This window comes from Notolepis coatsorum (assembly GCF_963971535.1).
Source record: "Notolepis coatsorum genome assembly, chromosome: 4".
In the NCBI taxonomy this organism is placed as follows: Eukaryota; Metazoa; Chordata; class Actinopteri; order Aulopiformes; family Paralepididae; genus Notolepis; species Notolepis coatsorum.
The window spans coordinates 88,934,051-88,961,462 of NC_140168.1; the positions used below are offsets into that span (position 1 = coordinate 88,934,051).

The following is a 27,412-nucleotide window of genomic DNA, read 5'->3' on the forward strand; positions in this document are numbered from 1 at the left end:
TCAATACAAATCAAAGATTTGAAAGAACAATTGCAATAAAACCTGATGGAAGACCTCACTATGCCGAGGTTCACCAGACTTTAGGCTAAATATTCAATATCTATGGGCATGTCTCGTCACGGCTTCTTCAGATGGTAGGTTTTCGCGGCCGTCTCTCTGCTGCGAGTCTGTTGTGGAGAAAAAGGGTGTGTGTTCTTTGTCGCTTCCTGGGTCTCTGTTCGGGTCTGTTGTTGTGCCTCTACTAGCACGGAGTCTGCTAATATCAAATTTAGGCTCCGCCTCTAATGTTACGGCAAGCGGGCGTTTTCCAACCTCTCCTCGAGTGTTCCTATTGGAGGACACTTACTCTCAACCCTCATTGGCTAACTCCTTATCGTGACGTTTTACATCGAATTGCGTCACGATGTGGTTTCAAATGGTCTTTTCTTTTGATCTTAGATGGTTATCTGCTCTTTTGTTTTCAGCAGAGACAAACTGGCATCTTCCCATGGCAGTTCCTTTGTTGGACCAGATGGCCTAGGGCCCTGGGTTGTAAAATCACCCATGTTATTGACTTTCCCAGGAAGGATCAAACGAGACACTGTCTCTTACTCAATAAGCGTCTGCTTGTTTCAACCCCCCTCCACAGAGATTTGAGGAAGCCTGAACCAACAGCCGCATTACCAAGTCAGAGGTGTCTCGTTTCTTGTACTTTAGGAGGGGGGGGGAGAAAAGTGTATGTATTGTACCTCTGTGTTTTCGCCATTCTGTGCTTCATGATATACAGTACAATGAACACCAGTTTGGCTGGAATTCTACTACATTGCGAAACGTGTTTAGTCCCTTGTTTGAACCGAATCTGGGTTTAACATGATTTGTGGAGCTCCCTCTGGTGTTGTGATCGTGGTATTCACTGACCTTTGGGAAGTATTTTGACATGTACATGGGTACCTTGGTCGTGTAGTGTATCTTGTAGACCAGACCCATTGCAAATTGCTGTACTCTGTCGTCTACTCTAAGCCATCCTAGGTTGTCAAAGTGGGCAGGGGTGAGGTGGGTTCTAGGAGTAAGGTCATGCAGTAGTCTGACCAGTTTGTTTTGAGATGTTTGTAATTTTGTTTTTAGCGCCTTTGAGGTGCTTTGGTACCATGAGGTGCAAGCATAGTCGTAGTACCCTTGTATGAGTGCTCGTGCCAGAGTCTTCAGGGTATTCTTGTTTACCAGAGAGGAGATCCGGTACAAGAATCGAGTTTGTTGGTTGACTTTTTTTATTACATTGGATGCCATTTTGTCACGGGAAAGATTAGCCTCTAGGATGGAACCCAGGTAGGTAATTTCATCTTTCCTTGTGACAATATTGTCACCCACTGTAACTGAGAAGCCGTCGGTCTTGCTGAGTTTGTTATTTGAACCGAAGAGAATGGACTCTGTTTTGCCCATGTGTAATGATAGTTTGTTATCAGCGAACCATATGCAGATTTTGCCTAGTTCCGAGCTGAGGGTTTTTTCAACCTGTAACTTGTTCTTGTCAGAGACCAGCAGGGCTGAGTCGTCTGCGAATAAGAACAAGCTGCTCCCTACTGCTTCCAGTCCTTGTGCTAAGCTAGGCTAGCATGCACATGGACCTCTCTCTGGGGCTACTGGACACACAGAGATTAAACTAATATCAATCTTCACTTTAGTAGAACTTGTCAAAAATGGAATGAATTATTATGAATTATAATCCTAGTCATATTAATACTGGCAAAACATCTTGCTTCGCCCATTGGACTGATCATAAATGGTAAATGGCTGCATTCATATAGCGCTTTTATCCAAAGCGCTTTACAATTTGTTCCTCACATTTGACCCATTCACTCACACATTCACACCAATGGCGGAGGCAACCATGCAAGGTGCCAACCTGCTCATCGGGAGAAATTAGGGGTTAAGTGTCTTGCTCAAGGACACTTCGACATGCTGCCCCGGAGGAGTGGGAATCGAACTGAGAACCTCTGGATTACCAGACGACTGCTCTACCTCCTGAGCCACTGTCGCCCAGCCCCCTCATGCGCCCATTGAGCTGCTCCTATAAGCAGGTGTGGTTGCCGCTAATCTCTCTCCAAAATTCATAACCTTCATTATATCTCAAGCTGGCTTCAGCATCTTGCTTCACCTATTAGACAAATGGTGTGGTGGGCCTGACGAGAGGGCCTACCTGGGAGAGGTGGAGAACCTGGCGCTGTGGTGCTGGGAGAACCGCCTCTCCCTGAACGTCAGCAAAACCAAAGAACTGATTGTGGATTTTAGGAGGTCTGGGGCAAGGAACTACAGCCCCCTCAGCATCTACGGGGCACCGGTCAAGAGAGTGAACAGTTTCAAGTAACCTCGGAGTCCACATATCCAAGGACTTGAGATGGACCATACACAGAGACATTTTAGTGAAGAAGGCATGGCAGCGCATCTACTTCCTTAGGCGCCTAAGGAAGTTCAAAGTGGAGCACAGAGACCGAGCTTCCTAAGACCGAGCTTCCTGGGACAAAGCTTCCTGGGACAGAGCTTCCTGGGACAGAGCTTCCTGGGACAGAGCTTCCTGGGACAGAGCTTCCTGGGACAGAGCTTCCTGAGACAGAGCTTCCTGGGACAGAGCTTCCTGAGACAGAGCTTCCTGGGACAAAGCTTCATGGGACAGAGCTTCCTGGGACAGAGCTTCCTGAGACAGAGCTTCCTGAGACAGAGCTTCCTGAGACAGAGCTTCCTGAGACAGAGCTTCCTGAGACAGAGCTTCCTGGGACAGAGCTTCCTGGGACAGAGCTTCCTGGGACAGAGCTTCCTGAGACAGAGCTTCCTGAGACAGAGCTTCCTGAGACAGAGCTTCCTAAGACAAAGCTTCCTGGGACAGAGCTTCCTGGGACAGAGCTTCCTGAGACAGAGCTTCCTGAGACAGAGCTTCCTGGGACAGAGCTTCCTGAGACAGAGCTTCCTGGGACAGAGCTTCCTGGGACAGAGCCTCCTGAGACAGAGCTTCCTGGGACAGAGCTTCCTGGGACAGAGCTTCCTGGGACAGAGCTTCCTGAGACAGAGCTTCCTGAGACAGAGCTTCCTGGGACAGAGCATCCTGGGACAGAGCTTCCTGGGACAGAGCTTCCTGGGACAGAGCTTCCTGGGACAGAGCTTCCTGAGACAGAGCTTCCTGAGACAGAGCTTCCTGAGACAGAGCTTCCTGAGACAGAGCTTCCTAAGACAGAGCTTCCTCGGACAGAGCTTCCTGAGACAGAGCTTCCTGAGACAGAGCTTCCTTTGACAGAGCTTCCTGGGACAGAGCTTCCTTTGACAGAGCTTCCTGGGACAGAGCTTCCTGGGACAGAGCTTCCTGAGACCGTGGGATGGGCCGTGGTGGAGCTGCCGGAAGCTGCATCAAGTTAGGGAACCAACATGCTCAGCCCCTGTCCTGTGCTATCAGAATAAGAGTCCGGTGCTATCAGAATAAGAGTTTAGCGCTATCAGAATAAGAGTCCAATGCTATCAGAATAAGAGTCTGGCGCTATCAGAATAAGAGTCCGGTGCTATCAGAATAAGAGTCCGGTGCTATCAGAATAAGAGTTCAGCGCTATCAGAATAAGAGTCCGGTGCTATCAGAATAAGAGTCCGGTGCTGGGCGCTCCAGTAGCACACCATATATCGCATTGAGCCGCGAAGCGGTCGCCCGGGTTCGTTTCCCACTCCCGGTGGCCATTTGCCGCATGTCTTCCCTACCTCTCCTCCCATTCTCCCTCTCTCCTCTATCGGTCCTGCGTGGCCAGAAAAAGCTGTGAAATGCTAATAAAGATAATAATAAAATAAAAAAAATAATAAGAGTCCAGCATTATCAGAATAAGAGTCCAGTGCTATCAGAATAAGAGTCCAGCATTATCAGAATAAGAGTCCGGTGCTATCAGAACAAGATTCCCGCGCTATCAGAATAAGAGTCTGCCGTTCTAGTTCCACCCTCTCCAACGACTAATTCGTCAGGTGGACGGAGGGGAATGCATAGAGGAGCGCAGCGCTGTGTCTTCTCCTGAAAGCCAGTGGGAAGACTTGGTTGGCAGCTGTTGCTGATCAGAGGGGCCCTTTGGTCTGTGAGCTTGGGACGGGTTAAGAAAATGATGGGAGATTATATCTCCGTTTCCATGGCCTGGCAAGCCACTGAAACGTCTTTGATCAAGGCTCCAAAGACAGCGTCTTCATTGAGGGGGCTGTAGAGGATTTCTTTTTCTTTTTCTTGGCTCATCTAGCTTTGATTGGGACAGCCAAATGTATCTCTGCATAAGGATAGAGGTGGCCATTGCATTGCCAGCAGCCAGAGCCTGTACCTGGGTATTGGTGGAGGACGGCGCCTGTGGATTGACCCAGGATCTCCATCTTCTCGGGGGTTGAGCTGTTCTTTTCCCGCTGCCACAGAGGACAGGTAGGAAGTAAGAAGAACGATGTTGTTCACAGCAGCGACACTGTGCCACAGAGGAGACCTTGTCTGCCATGCGTCAAACAGCTGACGGTGGAGAGGCTGGTTCGGCCTCAGCTTTCTATCTGGTTTCCAGATAGAATTGGGACAAAAAAGGCTGGTGTTGTCTCCAGCCGTGGGACGCCCTCTTTCTGCTGATGCATGTGCCTCTCTACCTGCGTATCTGGTTGATAGGTGGAAGTGTTGGCTTTAATCACGGCTATTGATTGATTGAAAATTTTATTAACAGATTGCAGAATGGGTACAATACAGTACAGCTCAATACACACAATTGTTAAGGGGATGCAGACCAGAGAAAGACTTTCGTCTTGTTTAAATCAGGGCCCCCCATTTTCAATTCTATGTTCTCTTACCGGCCTTGGCTAAAAAAGGGTCAATGGCGAGAAAGTGATGGCACAGTAAGGGTTATTGCTTCGCCGGCAGACCACGGAAATACTCTCCCGCCATTTCCGTTCCAGCGCTCGCCGGGGAAGGGCTGAACAACAACTCCACGTCGGTCTCCGACCCGGAAGAAACGTCCGCATCGGAGGAGAGAGATTCCGCGATTCGTGGTTGTCCTCGTCAAGCTTGATTTGATGAGAGACTGCATCATGAAGGGGACATCGGTTTGGTAGGTCTGTCACAATACAAACATTTGTTGGACGATATATTGTCCCAGAAATAGATTCAAGATTCAAGAGATTTATTCGTCACACATACACGAGACATATAGTGAAATGAAGGTGCCCGCTTTGATTGTGCAAAAAATACAAATAATAATAGAATAAAATAGAATAGATAATAAAATAGACTAGTACTAAGATCAAATACAATACAATGGTAAGCTTACAAATTAAAAGGCAATGAGTCCTATATACACTACTATACAATATACAGTTATACTATATCTAATTATGCTATACTAGCTATACTAACTATACTATTATTTTTATTATTATTTATTATTTTTATATTATTCTTTTTTTGTGTGTGACCTTTTCTTTTGCGTTTAAAGTGACCTGTAGTGTGTTTGTGTGTGAGAGAGTGCAGGATGTGTGGTGTGTGGTGTGTGTGTGTTCATGTGTGCTTGTGTGTGGAGAGATCAGTGGACGATATATATTGTCGCAGAAATAATTGCAATAAACAATATTATTGTAATTTTTTAGACAATTTTATGGCATGGATATAATATTATAACGTGGGCGTCTCACTTTCTTTTGCCGCAACCAAAGTTGGCATTTCAGGGCTCTCTAGATGGTTATCTATTTTAAGATTATATTTTGACATGTGTCACTGGTATTGCGTATCTTTCTACTGGTCTAACTACAGCCTGCAATAACGTTCTGTGCCTTCCTGACTGTAATAGGAAAAAAATAAACGAGTTATAGCAGAAAACAGCACAGATCAGAGGAGCTGAAACAGCTCATTCATTGTGAAGTCTATTGCCTATTCAAGCCATTCAAGCAAACAAGTGCCAAATTAATTTGTCTACATGTGATTTAGTCTATAGCTGAAAAAAGCTAAAGAAGGGGAGAGGAGAGGGAAAAGAAAGAGACGGGCAGCCACTGAAGAGTGTGAATAATGACACAGGAGTTTTCACTCCAGTCTCATCCCCTCCCGACGCATTGAGTCTGATGCGTGACTCAAAACACTGAGCCTCTCCCCCGTCTGCTTCTCAGCACTTAGATGAAAAATATTTGTTCAATGGCGGAGAATGAAACGGTCATCCAGTTGACATACCAGCTCGTTTACGTTATTAACGGGCTCTCCTCTCTCATTTGGCTTAAACCCAGAATATGTTCCCAGACCAGAGCTGTGGAATGATGGCTTTGAAATAAAACAAGTCCATTTATTCTTCCAAACTTTCTGACTGGAATTGTGTAGTCGTGCGGAAAAACACCTATTAGCTTGGAGTGACACGTTATCTCTACGCGTCACCTGGCTGGTTCACTGCTGCATGCTGTCCACTCTGTGTGTGTGTGTGTGTGTGTGTGTGATGGAGGAACTGCCACTGGGCCCCGCCTCCCAGCCCCGCCTCCCAGCCCCGCCTCCCCTCAGAGAGCGCCGCCTCCCACAGAGAGCAGACTGAGAGAGATAGGGGACAGAAGCCCCGGCCATGACTGGCTAAAATGTTGGTGACATTCTATGTATGTCATCCAACTGCCTTAAACTAAACAGCAAGAAGACAGAGCTCATGGCTGTGGCCAAACAGTCACTGCTCCGGAAGGTCGGAGATCTCCTTCTAGAAGTTGACGGCTGCTCCGTCCACCCTTCCCCAGAAGTCCGCAACCTGGGCATCACACTGGACTCCACCCTCACGTTTCATTCACACATTAAATCAATAACCAAATCCACCTCAAAAATATTTCCAGAGTCCGGCCATCTCTCCCTGACTCCGTAGCAGAGACACTCATCCTCTCCTTCATCCCCTCCCGTCTGGACTCATCCTCTCCTTCATCCCCTCCCGTCTGGACTCATCCACTCCTTCATCCCCTCCCGTCTGGACTCATCCACTCCTTCATCCCCTCCCGTCTGGACTCATCCTCTCCTTCATCCCCTCCCGTCTGGACTCATCCACTCCTTCATCCCCTCCCGTCTGGACTCATCCACTCCTTCATCCCCTCCCGTCTGGACTCATCCACTCCTTCATCCCCTCCCGTCTGGACACTCATCCACTCCTTCATCCCCTCCCGTCTGGACTCATCCACTCCTTCATCCCCTCTCGTCTGGACACTCATCCACTCCTTCCTCCCCTCCCGTCTGGACTCATCCACTCCTTCATCCCCTCCCGTCTGGACTCATCCACTCCTTCATCCCCTCCCGTCTGGACTCATCCACTCCTTCCTCCCCTCCCGTCTGGACTCATCCACTCCTTCATCCCCTCCCGTCTGGACTCATCCACTCCTTCATCCCCTCCCGTCTGGACTCATCCACTCCTTCATCCCCTCCCGTCTGGACACTCATCCACTCCTTCCTCCCGTCTGGACTCATCCACTCCTTCATCCCCTCCCGTCTGGACTCATCCACTCCTTCCTCCCCTCCCGTCTGGACTCATCCACTCCTTCATCCCCTCCCGTCTGGACTCATCCACTCCTTCATCCCCTCCTGTCTGGACTCATCCACTCCTTCCTCACCTCCCGTTGCAGGTCTACCCAGCAATGCCCTGAACCGGCTGCAATATGTTCAGAACTCAGCTGCTAGGGTTCTCACCCACACCAAGCCCCGGCACCACATCACCTCATCCCACCCTCATCCACCTCCACTGGCTTCAGGTCAAGTCCCGTATCAACCGTCGGTAGTGTGATAGTAAAGGGTTAACCTTCTGTCGTGTGGCAGTGAAAGGGTTAACAGGCTGTTGTGTGGCAGTGAAAGGGTTAACCTTCTGTGTATTGTCACGGTGAAAGGGTTAACCGTTTTTGCAGTGCGGCAGTGAAGGGGTTAAGATCCTCCTCATCACCTACAAATCACTACACTCCCTTTCCCCCCGGCCCCTAGCCAACCTCCTCCTCTGGGTCAAAGTGTCCTTGAGCAAGATGAGCAGGTCGGCACCTTGCATGGTCGCCTCTGCCGTCGGTGTGTGAATGTGTGAGTGAACGGGTAAAATGTAAGGAACAAACTGTAAAGCGCTTTGGATAAAAGCCCTATATAAATGCAGCCATTTACCATTTATTCCATTTACACACACACAAGCCCACACACACACCAGTCCAGCACACACACACCAACACACACACACACTGAGCACCATTTACCTCCTCCTCCTCCTCTGGTCTCCTGTCCATCCCCACCTGTGCACTGTCGGCCCCAGAGCTTTACCTTTACCCAATTGTCCCTCTGATTTCCTTCCCCTTAGTTTGTCCCCCTCTTCTGGTAAGCGCCTTGGGTTTCCTGATAGCCGCTATATAAATCTAAGAAAATTGTTATTATTATGAATTTTGATAATCAGGAAGTGATGTGTTATGCTTGTGAATGCTTCGTCTGATTTGCACCGAAATTGAAAATGTTTAGTCCTACGATTTCTATTCTCTAAATGTGAACTATACTCCGGAAATTGATTGTCCAATCATGATGAAAATTGACATGTGTTGTTAGTTTGTGACATCCTAGTGATGCTGTCAACATGAAAGTGATGTATAAAACAACACGGTCGCCATTTAGATTTTTTTTTCTACTTCTCCTGTGTTCATTTGAACTTCTTGTGTGGCATCTATGGACCACCATTTTCAAAGGTTGTACAAAACCAGATGGATGTAGACAAAAGATGGTGTTAGGGATCAGGGGAGTTTTCGGGGGTATACCCTTTGTTATATATACCTATTCTATTCACTTCCCCCACCCAAATGTTTCCTGCCAGTCTGGGGATCAAACTGACAGCCGTCAGTCACAACAAGCCTGCTTCTCTACCATTTCAGCCAGTGTTGTAGTCGAGTCACTAAATCTCGAGTCCGAGTCGATTCTCGAGTACCCAGTGTTCGAGTCCGAGTCCGAATCCGAGTCGCCAAAGAAGAGTCCGAGTAAAGTCCCGAGTCCCCATTACCCTTGTCAGAGTCCAAGTCATCAAGGTTGAGTCCACTCCACTCTGGCGGTCAAAGAGCTGACATACAAATAAAAAAAGGTCTACATTAATCATAAATGACACAGCGGTCACCATTTCAAAGAGAGTTTATTTACTTTGTGACACAATAGCCAAACAAATGCACTAGCCATCAATATCTTATGCCAAATTATTAGGGCCTATTACAAAAATATATATATATATAAATAACTGTATTTATCAATTAACAAGTCCGAGTCCGGCGGCTAGGTGGTGTAGTGGGCAAGGCGCTCGCCATCAACACTGGAGACGCTGGGTTTGAATCCAGCTCTCGTCGTTGCTATCAGCTTGGCTGGTCGTTCATACTAGCACAATTGGCAGTGTTAGGGGTGGGAAAGCTGATGGGTGGGTCCTGGGCGTTGTGGACAGCGACCCCTACAGTTCGGTCGGGGCGCCTGCACAGCGAGGGTAGGATCTGGAGGGAGGTAGTGTGACCTTCCACACGTTACACTCTCCCGGTGAGAATTTGCGCTGCCAGGCTGGCTGCCGGCTGGCTGCACATGCGTCGGAGGAAAGCATGCGACAGTCTCCAGCCTCTCGGACCAACAGTAGGGGGGAGTGCGCAACAACCAGGAAGGGGGTTGGGAATTGGCATAACGACTAAAACAGTGGGATGGGAGAAAAATCGGAAAAAAGGAGAAAAAAAAAGGAAAGTCTGAGTCCTCGTCTGCACCTTCCGAGTCCGAATGCAGCTTGTGCTAAAGTCCAAGTCGAGTCACAAGTCCCTGAAAATCAGTCCAGGACTCAAACTCGAGTACTACAACAACACTGCTTTGGGGCACCGCACCACTACCCGGCGTCCCCGACATGGCTAGACTCCCTTCCGCGCACTCCCCCCTACTGTCATTACCTCCCACCTCTTGCAGAGACAAGTCGCATTTCTTTCCTCTCTCCCTAGGCCTTCAAGGCCGTTCCTACCGCCGCCATGGAGCCCGACGCTGCTATGCCCTGCTTCGTGCCGGTGGCCGGACTATACTCAAATCAACTCTAAATGGATCTAATCAGTGGATTGCATATTTTCTTCAAGAAGCAGAATAAGGCTAACCCTCTCTGCCTATTGGGACATCATAATCGGGCTACCAACTTGAAGACGTGGTGATTTTTGGATTATCGAAGCTTTTGGACTGCAATAAGAAGATTTTGGATCTGTTTACCGCGCACAGGATCTACCAAAATGAACTGATAAGACACTTGGACACTTGGACTAATAATGCATTCAGTCATTTGGACGGAGTTGTTAAAACTCACTCCACTCAAATCAATAGAGTTATATTTCACTCTATTCAAATCAAATTTAAAGTGACGTGGCTGGGATAAATGGGCCAGTCAGTCAGCCAAAACAAATTCCTGGACCAAGGTCGAAACAGGGAGCTGCTGGAGTCGAAGGCCCTCTGGGAGATAAGAGTGGCGAGCGGCTTCCCCACCCGCAATCCCTACCTCCCCCACCCAGGACTTGTCTTGTGCACTCCCCCCCACCCCCCCCCCCCCCCCTTCCTCTGCATTGGCGCTACACTCCCCCCCCCCCCCCTACAGCCCTGTAACAACCCCAACCCACTCCCCCCTCCTTCCGTAAATGGCGCTGCCTATGACGGCTGCCAGTCTGTTTGCGGTGGTGAATATGCATATGTTTGTCTCAAGGCTCTGTACCATTATTACTATCTAAAATGTAATAATTGTGGAATATTACTGTAATGAGCTGTATGTGTATGATCCAAGCGTCCTATGATCCTCATAGGAGCATAACAGAAAAAAGCATTCCATGTGAAGGTATTCTGTATCTTTGCATGTCAACTAATAAAGAAACTTGAAACTTGAACTTGAAACTTGAACTTCCGGTGACCTGGAGGTCAGTCTCTCTCCGCAGAGCACTGACTGTCTCCCGAGGGTGCTACAGGCTGGCATCAAAGACCACCTTGCAGTCGGCCGATGTCCCCTATGCCAGCCTGCTGGAGTGGAGTTGGCAGCCACGCAACCAGATGCAATCCTCCCCACCAGATGGTCCAGCCCGGGCGGGTGTGCCTCTGTGAGGAAGGGACTACACACAGGCAGCCACCGCAGGGGGTCTGTGTGGTGCTGTTGTCTCCAGCTGGAATGCCCTCCAGACGGAGCCAGGGGAGGATCAAATAAACGTTGGTGAATACCGGAAGTATCATAATTAAGGCATCACACTTCATGTACCACATTGAGTTAATATCTCTGCACTGTCTCTCTCATTTTCTCCACGTCCTGACCAAGGCTATACGGGTATACCTCTTGATTGATTGATTGAAAACTTTATTAACAGATTGCAGAATGGGTACAATACAGTACGGCTCAATACACACGTTAAGGGGATGCAGACCAGAGAAAGACTTTCATCTTGTTTACATCAGGGTCCCCCATTTTCAATTCATCAGGATAAATATCCGTATGCACATAATGCGATTCAACTTGCCTTGCCTCAGTCACCGACATGTTCACATCAAAGAGTTCATTCATTTGATTCTGGGTCGACGCTTACCTTTACGCACACGCGCACACACACGCACATGCATAACAACAACAACAACAACAACAACAGGTAAGCTCAACATGACGTCAGCTCCCCCTCCCCCTGTCTAACCATCCCCACCCCCACTGTCCCGCCCGCCCGCCTGCCTGTCTCCCAGCTGCGTCCGCCGCTGTCCAGTCTGGCTGCTGCCCGGTGTCTGCTCCGCTGCTCCCCGCTCTGCCCCGCTCCCACCCCGGACCCAGAGAAGCCTGTCTCCGCCTCCTCCTCCTCCTCCTCCTCCAACACCGCTCCCCGGCTCCCCGGTCGACCCCCCAGTGGATGCAGCAGCTGAGCTTGCAAACATGACGGGCATCGCCGCCGCTTCGTTCTTCTCCAATTCCTGCAGGTTCGGGGGTTGCGGTCTCCAGTTCGAGTCCCTGGCCGAGCTCATCGTCCACATCGAGGACAATCACATCGGTGAGTCGGGGAGGGGGGAGGGAGCTAACTAGATAGCCGGGGAGGAGGCTAGGCGCACCGCAGCTAGTTAGCTGGTGTTGTAGCTCATGCTATTATAGTAGCGTTCCGCTATGTTTGCCTCTTCATCTTTATTAATAATCGCTGCTGATCAACGATAGCAGTCCTGCTCCAGCTATCGAAGCAGATGTGCGTGGTGGTGTGTAGTTGTGTGTGTGTGGCGATGCGGGGGTGTTTCTTATTTCGCTGTAGGTTTATTAGTGTAGCTGGTTATTGTGTTGCAGAGGTAACCCTGCAGGGCCGCTAGGTCTCGGCATAAAGGTGCAGCTAGTACAGCACGGGTCCCTAGCAGCGGTTTCTGAGTCACAGAGACTAGAGTCGATGTTTACGTGTCCAGGCCTGTGGTGGTGGTGTTGTTGTATCTGCATCATGCAGATCTGTGCAGCTTCGTCACCTCTCTGGTGTCTCACACGTCTCTCCTGCATTCACCTTTTTAAATAAAAGATTACCCCTTTTCACACTTTAATTGCTCCTTTGTTTTGGCACTTTGTTAGTGCAATTGTCATGCTAATAATGCTGTTATTCTATTCAAATGTATCGAATGCGTTTGCGACTTTAGCCCATCCTAAAGTTTCAAATGGTTCTTCTGTCGTAGATTCTGCCTGTGTAGTCTGATAATACACTTGTTGACAAGTCAGCGTTATCACCTGGCATCTAAAAAATAACCAACTTATTTGAAAAGTAGATTAAAAAAAAAAAAAATGTAAAGAAGTTTAAATAATGTTGCAATGTTATTGCACATAGTAGGTTGGATGTCAACAACAATACACATTATTATTATTATTATTATTATTATTATTATTATTATTATTATTATTATTATTATTATTATTATTATTATTATTATTATTATTATTATTCAAGTCAAGTCAAGTCAAGAGTTTTAATTGTCACGGCATACAGGTATACAATGAAATGTATATATGATTCATTCAAATATAATGATTCATTATACTAACAGTGTTTTGATAGCACTGAGGGCCCTATTTATATGCCACACCTAAAGCACTAATTGAATCTGTTTCTACAACTATATTTAGTAGCCTACTAACGCTATGTGTTTTAAAACACTTTAGTGTGATATATTCCACTATAGCTGATTATGTAATGTGTTGGTGTGATTGATTGAAGTTTATTTCAAATATGCAACAAGAACAAACAAACAAACATCAAATACAGATATAGCTTTAACTGCCATTCAAATAATAAATGTATATACAAAACTAAAACGACACAAAAGTAAAAAAAAAAAAAAAAAAAACATATTTTAAAAGGAGTGGGAAGAAGTATATAGACTAGAGGATTCATACTAGATATCACAGTGTGAATCAACAAAACATACTGGAAGTTGACTCAGTGGGCTTAATCATTAGATTCAAGAGTTTATTTATCACATACATACCAGGGCATACAGTGAAATGCGGTTGGCCATGCCCGCTACGATTGTGCAAGAATACAATAGTAATAATAGTAAATAGTAATAATAATAAGTAGAATAGACATGATAAAATAGACATGTTAATAAATCACTTCAAGGCACTGGGTCCTATGTACACTCCTATACAATATACAGTTTTACTTCTATGTCCCTATGCTATACTTGCTGTTATGAGTGGCATGCCAAATTTCCCTCGGGATCATTAAAGTATTTCTATTCTATGTATCCATTTGGAAGAGTCCAGGAAAAGGGGTAAGTGGAGTCAGTGAGTGAGTAGATGCACCACTGAGCTGGTCTCCATGGAAACTGAGGGGGCCGTTTATTGGCCGAGCGATAGTACAACTGATAACAAAGGAGGCTTACAGCCAACCGGCCTGCCGTGGCTCTGGTGTCACCTGCTGTGATGTCATCACCTCATCACAGGCCAGGTGTGCAGAGATGATGAGAAGGTGTCCTTTTGAGTGTTTATTACACAGGAGTGTTCATGGCTGTGGAGGTATACGTGTGTGTGTGTGTGTGGTACTAGGGAAGTGTTGTTGTGCTGTCTATGAAGTGAACCAGTCATACCATATGGTCCATTGATGACTTCCAAATGAACCACAAAGACATGTCGTCCATCCACGGACTGCACATATCAGTCTATCTTTTCACACCCGCTGTTTGTATAATACGTCACACACAGACTCAGCGCAATATATCCTCATGAGTGGGCTCATTAAACAGTATACAATTAAACAGTACCGGCGGCACCTGTGTTTATACTGTTTAATCTTCTCATATTTTATATTCATATTTAATTTTATTGCCTATTTTTATTGTCTTTCTATTTCCCTGCTCAACCCCCCGCCCCTCACTGCTATGACACCTGAATCCCCCATCAATAAAGGAATATCTTAATTTAGTGGTGTCTACTCTGCTTCGCCTAATGGAAATGGAAAGATATTTCTTAAAGATATTGCCCCACCTCCACCAGCCCTAACCCCCCCCCCCCCCCCCCCCCCCCATCTGGCGCTCAGATTGACTTCTCACCCCAGCAGTCAGCTGAGCATAGCAGGGGGGGTCACCAGTGACATTGCAGGGGTTAATGACTTCTCCCTCCACTGGCCTGCAGTAGTGACTGATCTTCAGATGCGACAGGATCACAGAGAGCGATCAATAACCCCATTAGATCCATTACCAGATGGAGCGGTATACGGCAGATGGGAGTAGGGTGGCGTTTGTGTATAATGAAGAGAGTGAGAGGGTATGGTGGTGGTCGTTGGCTTTGGGTCACCGAATAGTTTCCAAGCAATGCAGTGGCTTTAATCAATATTCAATTGAAAAGAGGAGCTAATTTGATAAGAGTTAATAGCACTTTCATCATGTGCTCTTTCAGTTTCCAGTGAGACTACAAGTGAGGCCAGGGTCTCTCTCTCTGGCGTATGTCCTTAGACCTTCAGCTCCGTTGAGGCAAGCCAGTCCAACGCGTCATCGTCCAGGTCGATTAGACCACGGTCGCCATATTCGGTGGCCGGTGTTTGGGGCAGCTGCTCGTTATACGTTCCACAGTTTGTAATGGGTCCCCGCATTCGCACTGGGCACTGTCCACGAGACCCCATTTCTCTGCATTGCTGCTCCGTCCTACCTACGCCTGTCCTCGGGCGGTTGAGGGTTGTCCATTGCTTTCGGGGCAGGTGCTGGCCAGTTAGGTAACAGACTTCGTTCTTTTAGCCTTCAGTATTGTTGCCTAGTAGTCATTCATTACATGAGCTCTGAGTCAGAGGTATGATGCTGTAACAGAGATAATGCAGAGGTGATGAAGGGCTTATATAGATGAACATGAATGACAGTCCAGGGTAGGAAATTCCTGAATTTCTCTGAATTTCCCCAAGGGGATCAATAAAGGAATATCTTATCTTAAATGTGCTTTTTTATGTGTGTGTGTTGTGGTCAGGGGGTGAATTTAGAGCCCGCCATTGGCGCTCAGTTTTTACGTTTGGCGCCTCCCACTGAGAGGTCTGCCCGCTGTGTGGCGTGTAATCAATCAATCAAGTTCATAACGATACTCTTATTTTGAAAATCTGTGCAGGTCTCATTTCCGCCCCAAGCGCATCTCCAGTCATAATATCGATGGCTCCGGCAGTTAGCAACATTCGGTTCGTATGATACTCTTATTTTGAAAAAATACGTGGCAACGAGTCATATCCGCCCAGCCCTGCAGCGGGATACTATTGGCTAAGGGCTTCTGCTCGTATCATCACAGAGGCAGTCTGCTCTATCTAGAAGAGCGGACCTCCATGAGCTACCGTTACTGTTTAAACAATGACCCAGTCAACTATTCACTTTTAGTTTAATACATGACGAGGCATTGTCTAACGGTATCTAGCTGGCTAGCTACTGATAGCTGCTGATATTTAACAAATGCTCCAGCAATAGTCGACTCGAGTGCATAATACCTCCGTTCCCTCGTTAGCTAGCTCACGTTAGCTAGCTCACGTTAGCTAGCTCACGTTAGATCTATATGTCCCAGTAAACTAAATTGTCTTAACGTTATCTAGCGGGCTAGCAGTAGCTACAGATAGCTCCTGATATCAATGTCTTATAACATTGATTCAATGCGTATTCTAGCTGAGGGCATGTTGAATGTGATTTGACCAAAGAACCGTAACATTATACCAATAGGGTCCAGCTGCATCGCCGGAGAATCCTTGCATGCTGAATGTAGGGTCTAGCTGAATATAGGGTCTAGCTGCAGCGCCGGAGAATCCTTGCTGGAGCTGGAGGCTACTCAAGTATACACACAGACAGTGGAGCTGTTTGCAGATAGCGAGCATTTTGACTTATTGCGTGGTGGCGATGTCTCGCAGATAATACAACTACAAGTATGATTATATAATATATATTTTATTTTAATCAAAAAACAATTGGCAGGTAAGAAATATGCTTGGCGGGTAGATTCTTCCCATCTACCCGCCACTTGCCGGTGAGTCAAAAGGTTAATTTCGCTCCCTGGTTGTGGTTCTCGTGAACTGATAATTGGTGGGGTATTATAGATGGAATATAATAGAATAGAAATCCTTCAATAATCCAGAGGGAAATTCGGCACTACAGATCGCTCACATTGAACAACAATAAACATTTAGGTAGTCAATAGGACTAAAATAAGAATAAGAATATAATAATATTAAAAATAAGAATAAAATAGAATAAAGAATAAAATACGGTCCGGGATATACATTCTGTTATGTATATACATTCTAAAATCTTAAATATAAACTATCCAGCCAAAAAGATACAGAAATATACATTAAAATGTACAGTAATAATAAGTGTAAAAATATAAAAAGTGTAAAGTGTCCAGGAAGATTGTGAGAAGTGTAAAAGAAATTTGTGTCCAGGAAGATTTCGCCAGTCTGTACTGTCACCCTGTGCCTAGGGCTGGGAGGTACAACTGAATAGGAAGGTATACCGTCATGGATCCATGCGACGGTGTGGGTTATATATTGGGCTATATATTATATATATTTGTGTATATTTTTAAGTTAATCAAAAATGCTTTCCTCGCAGCAGCATTAAAAAATAAAAAGAACATTTTACATTTTGTCATTTAGCTGACGCGTTTATCCAAAGCGACTTACAAGTTTTGTACAACAAGACAGCAGGAAGGGTACAACTCTATCAGCTGAGTAACAATGTTCATCAAAGTGTTGAGTGCTGGGCGGCTATGTGGTGCAGTGGGCAAGGCGCTCACCACGAATACTGGAGACTGGGCTTGAACAGGTACGCCTCCCTGTTCGAGCCCAGCACTCCACATTGCTTTCAGTTTAGCTGGTCGTCCGCATTAATACACATTGGCAGTATTAGGGGGAGGGAAACTGATGGGTGGGGATCGGGCGTTGTGGACAGCGACTCCTACAGGTCGGTTGGTGCGCCTGCGCGGTAGAATCAGGAAGCGACGGGGGCGGGGCCCCTCCAAAGCCCAGACCCCTGACGCTGAAAGATCAAGCCGCGCAGGTGGAAAGATGCGACTGCTGTTACCTCGTGTATCGGAGGGGACTCGTGCTATGTATGACTTAGTCCACATTGCAGCCGGCTTGTGGGAGGCATGAAACAGCGTTCAAAGACAGGGGAGGGTTGAATTGGATGATACGAAAATTGGGATGGAAGAAAAATAGAAAATGGGAGAAAAAGTGGATAAAAAAAAAAAGTGTTGAGTGCTATAGTGTTGGTTAGTATATTAGGACAAGTACATGACAGTAAGGTTAGTTAGAGTTAATTTTTTCAGATCATGATTGAAGCAGTGCGTCTTTAGTCGACGGCGAAAGATTGGACGGGGTTCGGCTATCCTAACTGTGGTGGGAAGTTCGTTCCACCATTGTAGACTATAGACTATTTTAAACATAGACTATTTTAAATGAACCGGCACTAGGCCTGCCACGATAACACATTTAGCTGGGCGATTAATTGCCCCCGAAAATATCGCGATAAGTAGGCCTGCCACGATAAAAAATTTTGCTGAGCGATTAATTGCCCCCGAAAATATCGCGATAAGCGATATTATTGCGACCGGTTAGAGAATTTTTTTTTTAGAAATTTATTTCCCAAAACTTTTATTTTGAAGCCCACCGCTCCGTCTTTTCCGGTGTTTTAGACTTTTATTTTGAAGCCCACCGACCGGACCGGAAGTATTGTTGTTATTATCCTAGCTTGCTGATGCTGCTGGTGGACTGGGGCCAGCTAACGTTAGCTTGCTGATGCTACTACTACTTCAACATGCTGCGAATGGGCTGGGGCCATTTAGCTACTAACGTTAAAACGCTAACGTTACACTACAAATAACGCTACTTGGTTAAAAGGAGCAACACTATTGAGAAATGTAGTTAAGCTATGTGGTGTTGCCCCACGGAGCTCCTGTGCTGTGCTCTCTGCTCTGTAGTAAAGCCAGCGGCCCGCCTCCCAACACGGACATTGACTGACAAGGGGCACTGGTTCCGCCTCATTAAAACAAACGCGCAAATAGCAATTAATCGCGCCCGTCAAAATCATTGCATTAATTTTAATTATCGCAGCAATTAATCGATTTATTGCTTATCGCGGCAGGCCTAGCGATAAGCGATATTATTGCGACCGGTTAGAGAATTTTTTTTTGAGAAATTTATTTCCCAAAACTTTTATTTTGAAGCCCATCGCTCCGTCTTTTCCGGTGTTTTAGACTTTTATTTTGAAGCCCACCGACCGGACCGGAAGTATTGTTGTTATTATCCTAGCGGCACCTATGAGCGGCCAACTTGTCTCGTCCGGTTGTGTTTTTGAGCTAATGATAAAACAAATATTGAGATTGTTGGTGAACAACTAACTTTAGGTTAGTTTTAACGTTAGCTACTAACGTTAGATGCAGCTACTACAGGCAATCAACGATGAGGAGGAAGCGTCAAAGCAGTATATAATAGAATAGCTGTGGTGCGTAGGCACTGCAGCACGACTCGCAACTACCTACTACGTTATAATAAATTAATTCATGTTTAACTTGTCCCCGTGTCCAGGCCTTTGACTAGCCCCACCCGTTCATTGTAAACAATGATGCATGTAATTGTATTAACGTTATTCTGTGTTGTAGCTATGCTATACGTTGTATTTCGTTTGTTAGCTATTTAGCTAATGTTGTTAGCATTGAATGAGAATCAACACTCGATCTTTCATCTTTATTTAGCAGTCCAGTTTCTCCGGGCAGTAGCGAGTAACTACTTGGGTCTAAAAATAGCTGACGCTACACTATAAATAACGCTACTTGGTTAAAAGGAGCAACACCATTGAGAAATGTAGTTAAGCTATATGTGGCGTTGCTACTGCCCCACGGAGCTCCCGTGCTGTGCTCTGTAGTAAGGCCAGCGGCCCCCCACACGGACAGTGACTGACAAGGGGCACTGGTTCCGCCTCATTAAAACAAACGCGCAAATAGCAATTAATCGCGCCCGTCAAAATCATTGCATTAATTTTAATTATCGCGGCAATTAATCGATTTATTGCTTATCGCGGCAGGCCTAACCGGCACCATGACAATTGTATTACAAGATAAAGACATATCACATAAATACTGGAAAACTAAATACTGTCAAATGCCGTTATACCATCAAAACTGAAATAAAATTGTGATATGATATTTTGGCCATATTGCCCAGACATAGGTATTCCTCAGCATTTATGGGATAATTTTTTTTAATCTATTTTTCTCCCATCCCAATTTCGTATCGTCCAATTCTACCCTCCCCTGTCTCGAACGCTGTTAGGTCATGCCTCCCACAAGCCGGCTGCAATGTGGACTAAGCCTTACATCACGTGTCCCCTCTGGTACTCGAGGAAGCAGCAGTCGCATATTTGCACCTGCACAGCGCAATCTCTCAGCGTCGGGGGTCTGCGTTTTGAAGGGCACGCCGCCCCCGTCGCTTCCTTATTCTGCTGCGCAGGCGCACCAACCGACCTGTAGGAGTCGCTGTCCACAACGTCCTATCCCCACCCATCAGCTTCCCACCCCCTAACACTGCCAATTGTATTAGTATGAACGACCAGCCAAGCTGATAGCAATGCGGAGAGCTGGGCTCGAACCCAGCGTCTCCAGCATTGGTGGTGAGCGCCTTGCCCACTGCACCACCTAGCCGCCTATTTATGGGATCATTTAATCTAAAACCTTTCCCAATAATGTTAGGTATTGGCGACACAGTGACACTTGTTAATGCATTTTCCCAAATTTGAGGGCATTTAATAGATTCTTGAGGGCATTCTTGGCCCCTGGACCCTCTGCTGTCTCCCACAGTGTCTTGGGTTACCACCTTGGGTTACGTTCGGTGCTAGACTAAGACTCCCAAGATGTAGCACTGAACAGGAAGTCCTTCATTCCGACAGCCATCAGACTTTATAATGCATCACTGTGCCTCACTGCATCACTGAGCACAGAGTGACAGTTACCATCTTCCTGGGCCCTCATTTATCAACAATTCTTAGAAAGTGTTCTATTTTTGTTCTTAAGCACAGAATTTAGAATGTGTGTACGCACAGAAAAATCGGGATTCATCACACGTACGCACACTCCGTGTTGATAAATACCATTAAGTTCTACGCTCATGCACGATTTTAAGTATTTGCATATAGCACCGCCCGTAATTAACCATATACGGTAATGGAACACTGTGTTATGGGAGAAATACGTGACAGGCTGACAGACATGTACACGTACGGTGATGTCGGATATGATATCTATTAACTTAAAGACCATATTAACTAATAAAGACCATGCTGGAATATGACTGCCTTTTTCCGTTTCGTTTGATTAATACCCAGGGATTAAAGTTCTCCTCAATTTTATTCCAAATTGCGATGGATTTTCCGTAAATGTTCTACCTGCTGCATATGATTTGTAGAGGCATACAATCTATTTTGATGTCGGTATTGGGTAGCCTATATAAACAATAATACGAGAGCATATACAAGAACAATGAATCTCACTGCCATGTATGATACATGTAGCCTATACGCCATGTGTAGCCTGCCTATATGTGATCAATACAAACTTGAACTTGAATTCCATCATGTCTGTGTGCGGGTCTGCGGGAGCAATGTAAATAAGAACGTGCACTGAAAAGTTACAGTATGTAGTTGGTTGATTATTTGTATGACAGTAGGCCTGCCGCGATAAGCAATAAATCGATTAATTGCAGCGATAATTAAAATGAATGCAATGATTTTGACGGGCGCGATTAATTGCTATTTGCGTGTTTGTTTGAGGCGGAACCAGTGCCGCTTGTCAGTCACTGTCCGTGTTGGGAGGCGGGCCGCTGGCTTTACTACAGAGCACAGCACAGGAGCTCCGTGGGGCTAACGTTACCCCTCATTGTGTCTATTCTACTAGCATTAACGTTACTCATACAAACAATCAATAGCGAGTTATATTGATCACGCTATGTACGATAGCCATGCTAAAACGCTAGCACAACATTAGCACCTAACCTAACAACAAGCCTTAACAAGTCAGCAATCTTTTTGCAAGACTAAACTCTCCGCTCGGTGGCAAATTGTGTTGATGTCGGTTTTGTTTAATCAATAAATGAGGCAGAATACACAGTGACTGTATCCTTTGTTTATTGCACTTGTGCCTGCTGCAAACATAATGATTATGAAATCATATGCGAGACATTAAAGATGGCGGCGTTCTGTTTTCGTTCAGACTCCCTCAGACTCCCCAACGAGTGACGCGTCTCTATTCTGACCAATCAGTGGTCTGCAGTGTTTCACGTGACTTTTCTGGTACCACTTCTACCAATAAGATGCATGCATCTCACTTCTACTCGCTTGGAACCACGGCAGAGCAGGGACTAAAAAAGTACCTGATAATCACAACAATACTTCCGGTCCGGTCGGTGGGCTTCAAAATAAAAGTCTAAAACACCGGAAAAGACGGAGCGGTGGGCTTCAAAATAAAAGTTTTGGGAAATAAATTTCTCCAAAAAAAAATTCTCTAACCGGTCGCAATAATATCGCTTATCGCGATATTTTCGGGGGCAATTAATCGCCCAGCAAAATGTGTTATCGTGGCAGGCCTATATGACAGTCAGTAAACCCTTGCAAAAAGTATCCGTTTTATTTAATGAATTGAGAACATGCAGCATTGCTTCCTCCCGGCATGCAGCAACGACATGTATCAGGCAAATGCACATCACTGAGTGGAATCCCTTTCTATTCACATAACTGCATTTGTGATGGAGCTTTGACAGCTACAGTAACAGTCTATTGCTCGATCCATCTCCAATATCACGATGGACCGTGCCATGTAGCCTATGTATAGCCTGCCTATGTGATCAATAAAAACGCGAACTTGAATCCCATCATCATATTTATATGTTGTGTCTGTCCACTGTTTGTTATTTTGTTATTCCCCCCCCCCTATCTATGTAAAGCGACCTTGGGTCTCTTGAAAGGCGCTATATAAAATGAAGCTATTATTATTATTGTTATTATTATTATTATTATTATTATTATTATTATTATTATTATTATTATTATTATTATTATTATTATTATTATTATTATTATTATCACATCTGTGCGCGGAGCTCACACAAAAGAAAATACTGTCTTTTAGTCTCAGTGAAGTTTCAACGGAGGTAATCTATTCTAACCAACAAATTGAAGTAGAAAGCATTTCGTTGTGGCCAATCTTATTTGGAAACATGACACACAAAATAATAGTATTTAGCTTTTTTATTTGAAACAATATTTAATTGCGTTTGGAGGTGGGTGTTCTGCGTCTGCCCCCCCGTGCCAAACAAGCAGGCCAACCTCTTGTTCGGGCGTGAGCCCGTTATAATTACACTGTCGCTATTTTACAATGAACTATAATGAATTACGGGTCATACAGAAGTTGAACACGCCAGTGTTGAAACCAATGCACGGAAGCTTATTTCCGCGTTGCAGACTGCAATATTCATATTCTACCACCGGGCGCCAGGTACGCACGGCCGGAGCTGTGCGTAAATATACGCACAAAGTCAAGCACACGTTGAAATTGATAAATCCCACACTTTGCTTAGAAACAGGGGGCGAAATTAAAGCCTGCCGCCCGCCAGGGGCGCTCAGTTTTTACCTTTGGCGCTTGCCACTGGGGGGTCTGCCCGCCGTGTGGCGTGTAGACGTGTAAAAAAATCTGTGCGGGTCTCGTTTCCGCTCCAAGCGCAGCTCCAGTCATAATATCGATGGCTCCGGCAGTTAGCAGCATTCGGTTCGTATGATATTCTTATTTTGAAAAAAACCGTGGCAACGAGTCATATCCGCGCAGCCGGGCCAGCCCTGCAGCGGGATACTATTGCCTTCTGCTCGTATCAACACAGGCAGTCTGCTACTCTGCTCTAGTCTAGACCGGACCTCCATGAGCTACCGTTACTGTTTAAACAATGACCCAGTCAGCTATTCACTTTTAGTTTAATACATGACGAGGCATTGTCTAACGGTATCTAGCTGGCTAGCTACTGATATCAACAAATGCTCCAGCAATAGTTGACTCGAGTGCATAATACCTCCGTTCCCTCGTTAGCTAGCTCACGTTAGCTAGCTCACGTTAGCTAGCTCACGTTAGATCTATATGTCCCAGTAAACTAAATTGTCTTAACGTTACCTAGCGGGCTAGCAGTAGCTACAGATAGCTCCTGATATCAATGTCTTATAACATTGATTCAATGCGTATTGTAGCTGAGGGCTTTATGAATGTGATTTGACCAAAGAACCCTAACATTATACCAATAGGGTCCAGCTGCAGCGCCGGAGAATCCTTGCATGCTGAATGTAGAGTATTAGTATAGGGTCCCGCTGCAGCACAGGAGAATCCTTTTTGGAGCTGGAGGCTACTAGAGTACACACAGACAGTGGAGCTGTTTGCAGATAGCGAGCATTTTGACTTATTGCGTGGTGGCGATGTCTCGCAGATAATACAACTACAAGTATGATTATATAATATATATTTTTAATCTAAAAGATTTTTGGCAGGTAAGAAATATGCTTGGCGGGTAGATTCTTCCCATCTACCCGCCACTGGCCGGTGAGTCAAAAAGTTAATTTCGCTCCCTGCTTAGAAACGATCATACGCACGGTAGGGGTGGACGGTATGGTCTAAAATTTATATCACGGTATAATTTGAAGCATAGACGGTAACGGTATATATCACGGTATCATCATTTTGATAAAAAAAATGTAATTTAAGTTTATATAATTTTTTTTTTATAAAATATATATATTATATAATTAGACTTGTACTTGTATTATCTGCGAGACATCGCCACCACGCAACAAGCTCCACTGTCTGTGTGTACTCTAGTAGCCTCCAGCTACGGCCAGGATTCTCCGGAGCTGCACCTGGACCTATACTCGAGTAGCCTCGAGCAGAGCTACGGCCAGGATTCTCCGGCGCTGCACCTGGACCCTATTGGTGTGCTCAGCAAGCCCTCAGCTCAAATACGCATCGAATCAGTGTTATAAGACATTGATATCAGGAGCAGATCTGTAGCTACTGCTAGCCGGATATATAACGTTAATACAACGCCTCAGTGAATTATTTAGTTCAATGGGACATTTCGTTTTGAACGGTGAACTAACTTGCGTTAACGTGAGCTAACAGCTAGCACACACGTCTCTAGTCTACTAGACTTTGTGGAGCGTTTGTTGATGTCAGGAGCTATCGGTAGCTGGCCGACTAGATACCGTTCGGTTAGACAATGCCTCATCATGTATTAAACTAAAAGTGAATAGTTGACTGGGTCATTTTGTAACGGTAGCTAAGCTAACGTTAGCTCAGGGAGACGCCGCCGTCCTCCCGTGTCGCGTCCCACTAGACTACTAGACCCGTGTTTACATGCGTGCGGTAGGGGCTGGCACGCCCACTGCGCGAAGCCTCCTAAATAACTTTTTCCAGTTCGCACATATCTATTATCTATGACTAATTCTATCTATTTTTAGGGGCAAATGCGAGTGAAATAGTCGCGCTGTGGTTACATGACGTCATTGCTATTTTAGAGCTGCCCTACCGGTTACACGGTATAGTCAAAATCCATACCGTAGAGCAAATTCATACCGTTTATACCGTATACCGTTTATACCGTCCACCCCTAACGCACGGGTTACGCACATATCTGTGCGTACGCAACGTTGATAAATGAGGGCCCTGGACCTTTACTTTTAAACCAACATTGTACAATATTACACTTTACTGTACACTTACTGTATATTTCTGTATATTTTTACTGTATATTTTTTTATTAGAATGTATATACATAACATAGGAAATCCCCAACTGTATTAAATTTGAATTCTTAGGCTTATTTTTATTCTTATTCGTGACTTTTGCTTTGTCTACCTAAATGTTTACTGTTTACTGTGAGCGATTTGTAGTGCCAAATTTCCCTCGGGATGAATAAAGTATTTCTATCCTATTCTATTCTTCTAACCTGTCGGTGGTGGTGACTCTGTCAATGGGGAAGAATTCTGTGTGTAGGTGCGTGCGAAACAAAAAGCACCGTTATCGCCTAGTCTCCTATGTCTTACTATATTGTCCGATGTATAGTCTTTGTGTCACAAGATATTGTCTACTGTCCTATGTCATACTGTATCGTCTGTTGTATACTCCTATAAAGATAATAAGATGAGCCTTTATTGATCCCCTTGGGGAAATTCGGGTGTCAAAGCAGCAGGGGGGGGGGGGGGGGGATATAGGGGGGGGGATGCATAGCGTCACAGTCCTATCTACACTCTATAGGTACAAATACAATATAATATAAAAAAAAAAGTACAAACACAAGATAGTCCTGTTTGTCTTCTTGTGGTCCTTACTGTATTGACTGACCATCCTGTCTTTTGTCATGTTGTAAACTTGTCCTCTGTTCCACTGTGTGACTATGTCTATAGTTTTTAGTTACTGTACAGCACTTTGGTCGGCTCTTTGAGCTTTTAAATGTGCTATATAAATAAATGACTCTGACAATGTCAGGCTCCACCTGTCTGACAGTGTGACGGGCGAAAGATAAGTTCTTGTGTGGATTGCACTAGTCAACACTGGTTGTGTGTGTGCAAATCGTTTTCTATTTACACTAGAGGCATTCTATACAATAGATGCATTCTTTATTGTTTGCTTCAGCCAGGTCAGGGTGCGTGGAGAGTGGTCCCGGAGTGATTCATTCACTGTCCTCTCTGTGTGATACAATAGCACCCTCTAGTGGCAGGGGAGCCTGGTGGTTGAATGATATCAGTTTCAGCTTGAGATCATCAACCAGTTTATCCCCAAACGTGTGCTTGTTGTATCTCAACCCCATCTGTCCTCCCCGTCTTGTACAGTATGTGTTATAGCCGACAGTTTAGCCCAACAGATGTAGAATAGAGGTCTTCGCCCTAGCGCCATACATTCATCATTAATTTGCACACCCATACATTTGCACATCTACTCTTTTGCACATCTGACTGTTTGCACTGCATTCATTAGCATATTCCTGACTTCCTGTGATTGTATAGGTTACATCTACACTTGAACCCCCCCCCCCAACTACATTCCTGATCTCAGTCTTTAGATTGTAATTACTTTTAACTGTTCTACTAGGACCGTTACATTGCAAGTTTTCATTTGATTGAGTTTTATCATTTATTGGGAGTTCTTTTTTTCTGATCCACACACTAGGGCAGGCATTCTCAAAGTGAGTTGTTAAGATATAAATGCATGCCATGCGTTGTATTTGGTCTGGGGGGGGAGGGTCTCACAGGAGAAGCATTTCACTGCCACTGTTCTTGTGGAATGTGTGTGCGTGACAAATAAAAACACTTTCTTTTTGATGACATCTTTGTTTAAATTGGAAAATAGGTCCGGATGAGACGGAAAAAAAAGTTTGTTGTGTTTTTCTGTTGTAGCACGCTATAGGAGGTAACTAGGTAACATTGAGGATTGATTGTTGTGTTTATCTGTTGTATCTACTAGCACGCTACAGAAGGTAACTGTAGGTAAGTAGTGAGGAATGCGGTGATGTCAGCTGTTGATGTTAGCCTAACTGTGTGCCAGGTAGGGCTCTGCTCTCCCCATGTACTGTACACAAGCACATACCTGCCTGTCTTACCTCATCACAGGACTGAGGGGGGAGAGGGAGGGAGGGAGATAAAGGTAGATATACAGGGTGTAGAGATTAGGAGGAAAATAAAATTGACTATATTGTCATGTTTGTACACACATATATCTGTCTGTCTATCTCTATCTATCTATATATGTCTGCCTGTCTGCTTTACATTAAAAAAAAATCGCTTTTTTGCTTTTCTTTTCTTGTCTCTCTCTCTGAATCAGTTATAGAGCTGGGTTTAATAATAATAATAACTTTATTTGTATAGCACCTTTCATACAGGGGATTGCAGTTCAAAGTGCTTTACACCAGTAAGAAATAAGACATA

At 45.2% G+C, this 27,412-nt stretch overlaps 1 protein-coding gene across 1 annotated transcript in view; it reads left to right on the plus strand.

Annotated features, from left to right (window-relative positions):
- Positions 1 to 11,203: 11,203 nt before the first annotated feature.
- Positions 11,204 to 27,412, plus strand: part of LOC311227159 (juxtaposed with another zinc finger protein 1-like) — a 53,773-nt gene continuing 37,564 nt past the window's right edge. Inside the window, exons 1-2 of the mRNA XM_084312699.1 lie at positions 11,204 to 11,276; positions 11,681 to 11,979. Of these exons, the coding sequence (XP_084168825.1) occupies positions 11,865 to 11,979 (115 nt within the window). The 5' untranslated portion in view covers positions 11,204 to 11,276; positions 11,681 to 11,864. The remainder of the gene's footprint in view (positions 11,277 to 11,680; positions 11,980 to 27,412) is intronic.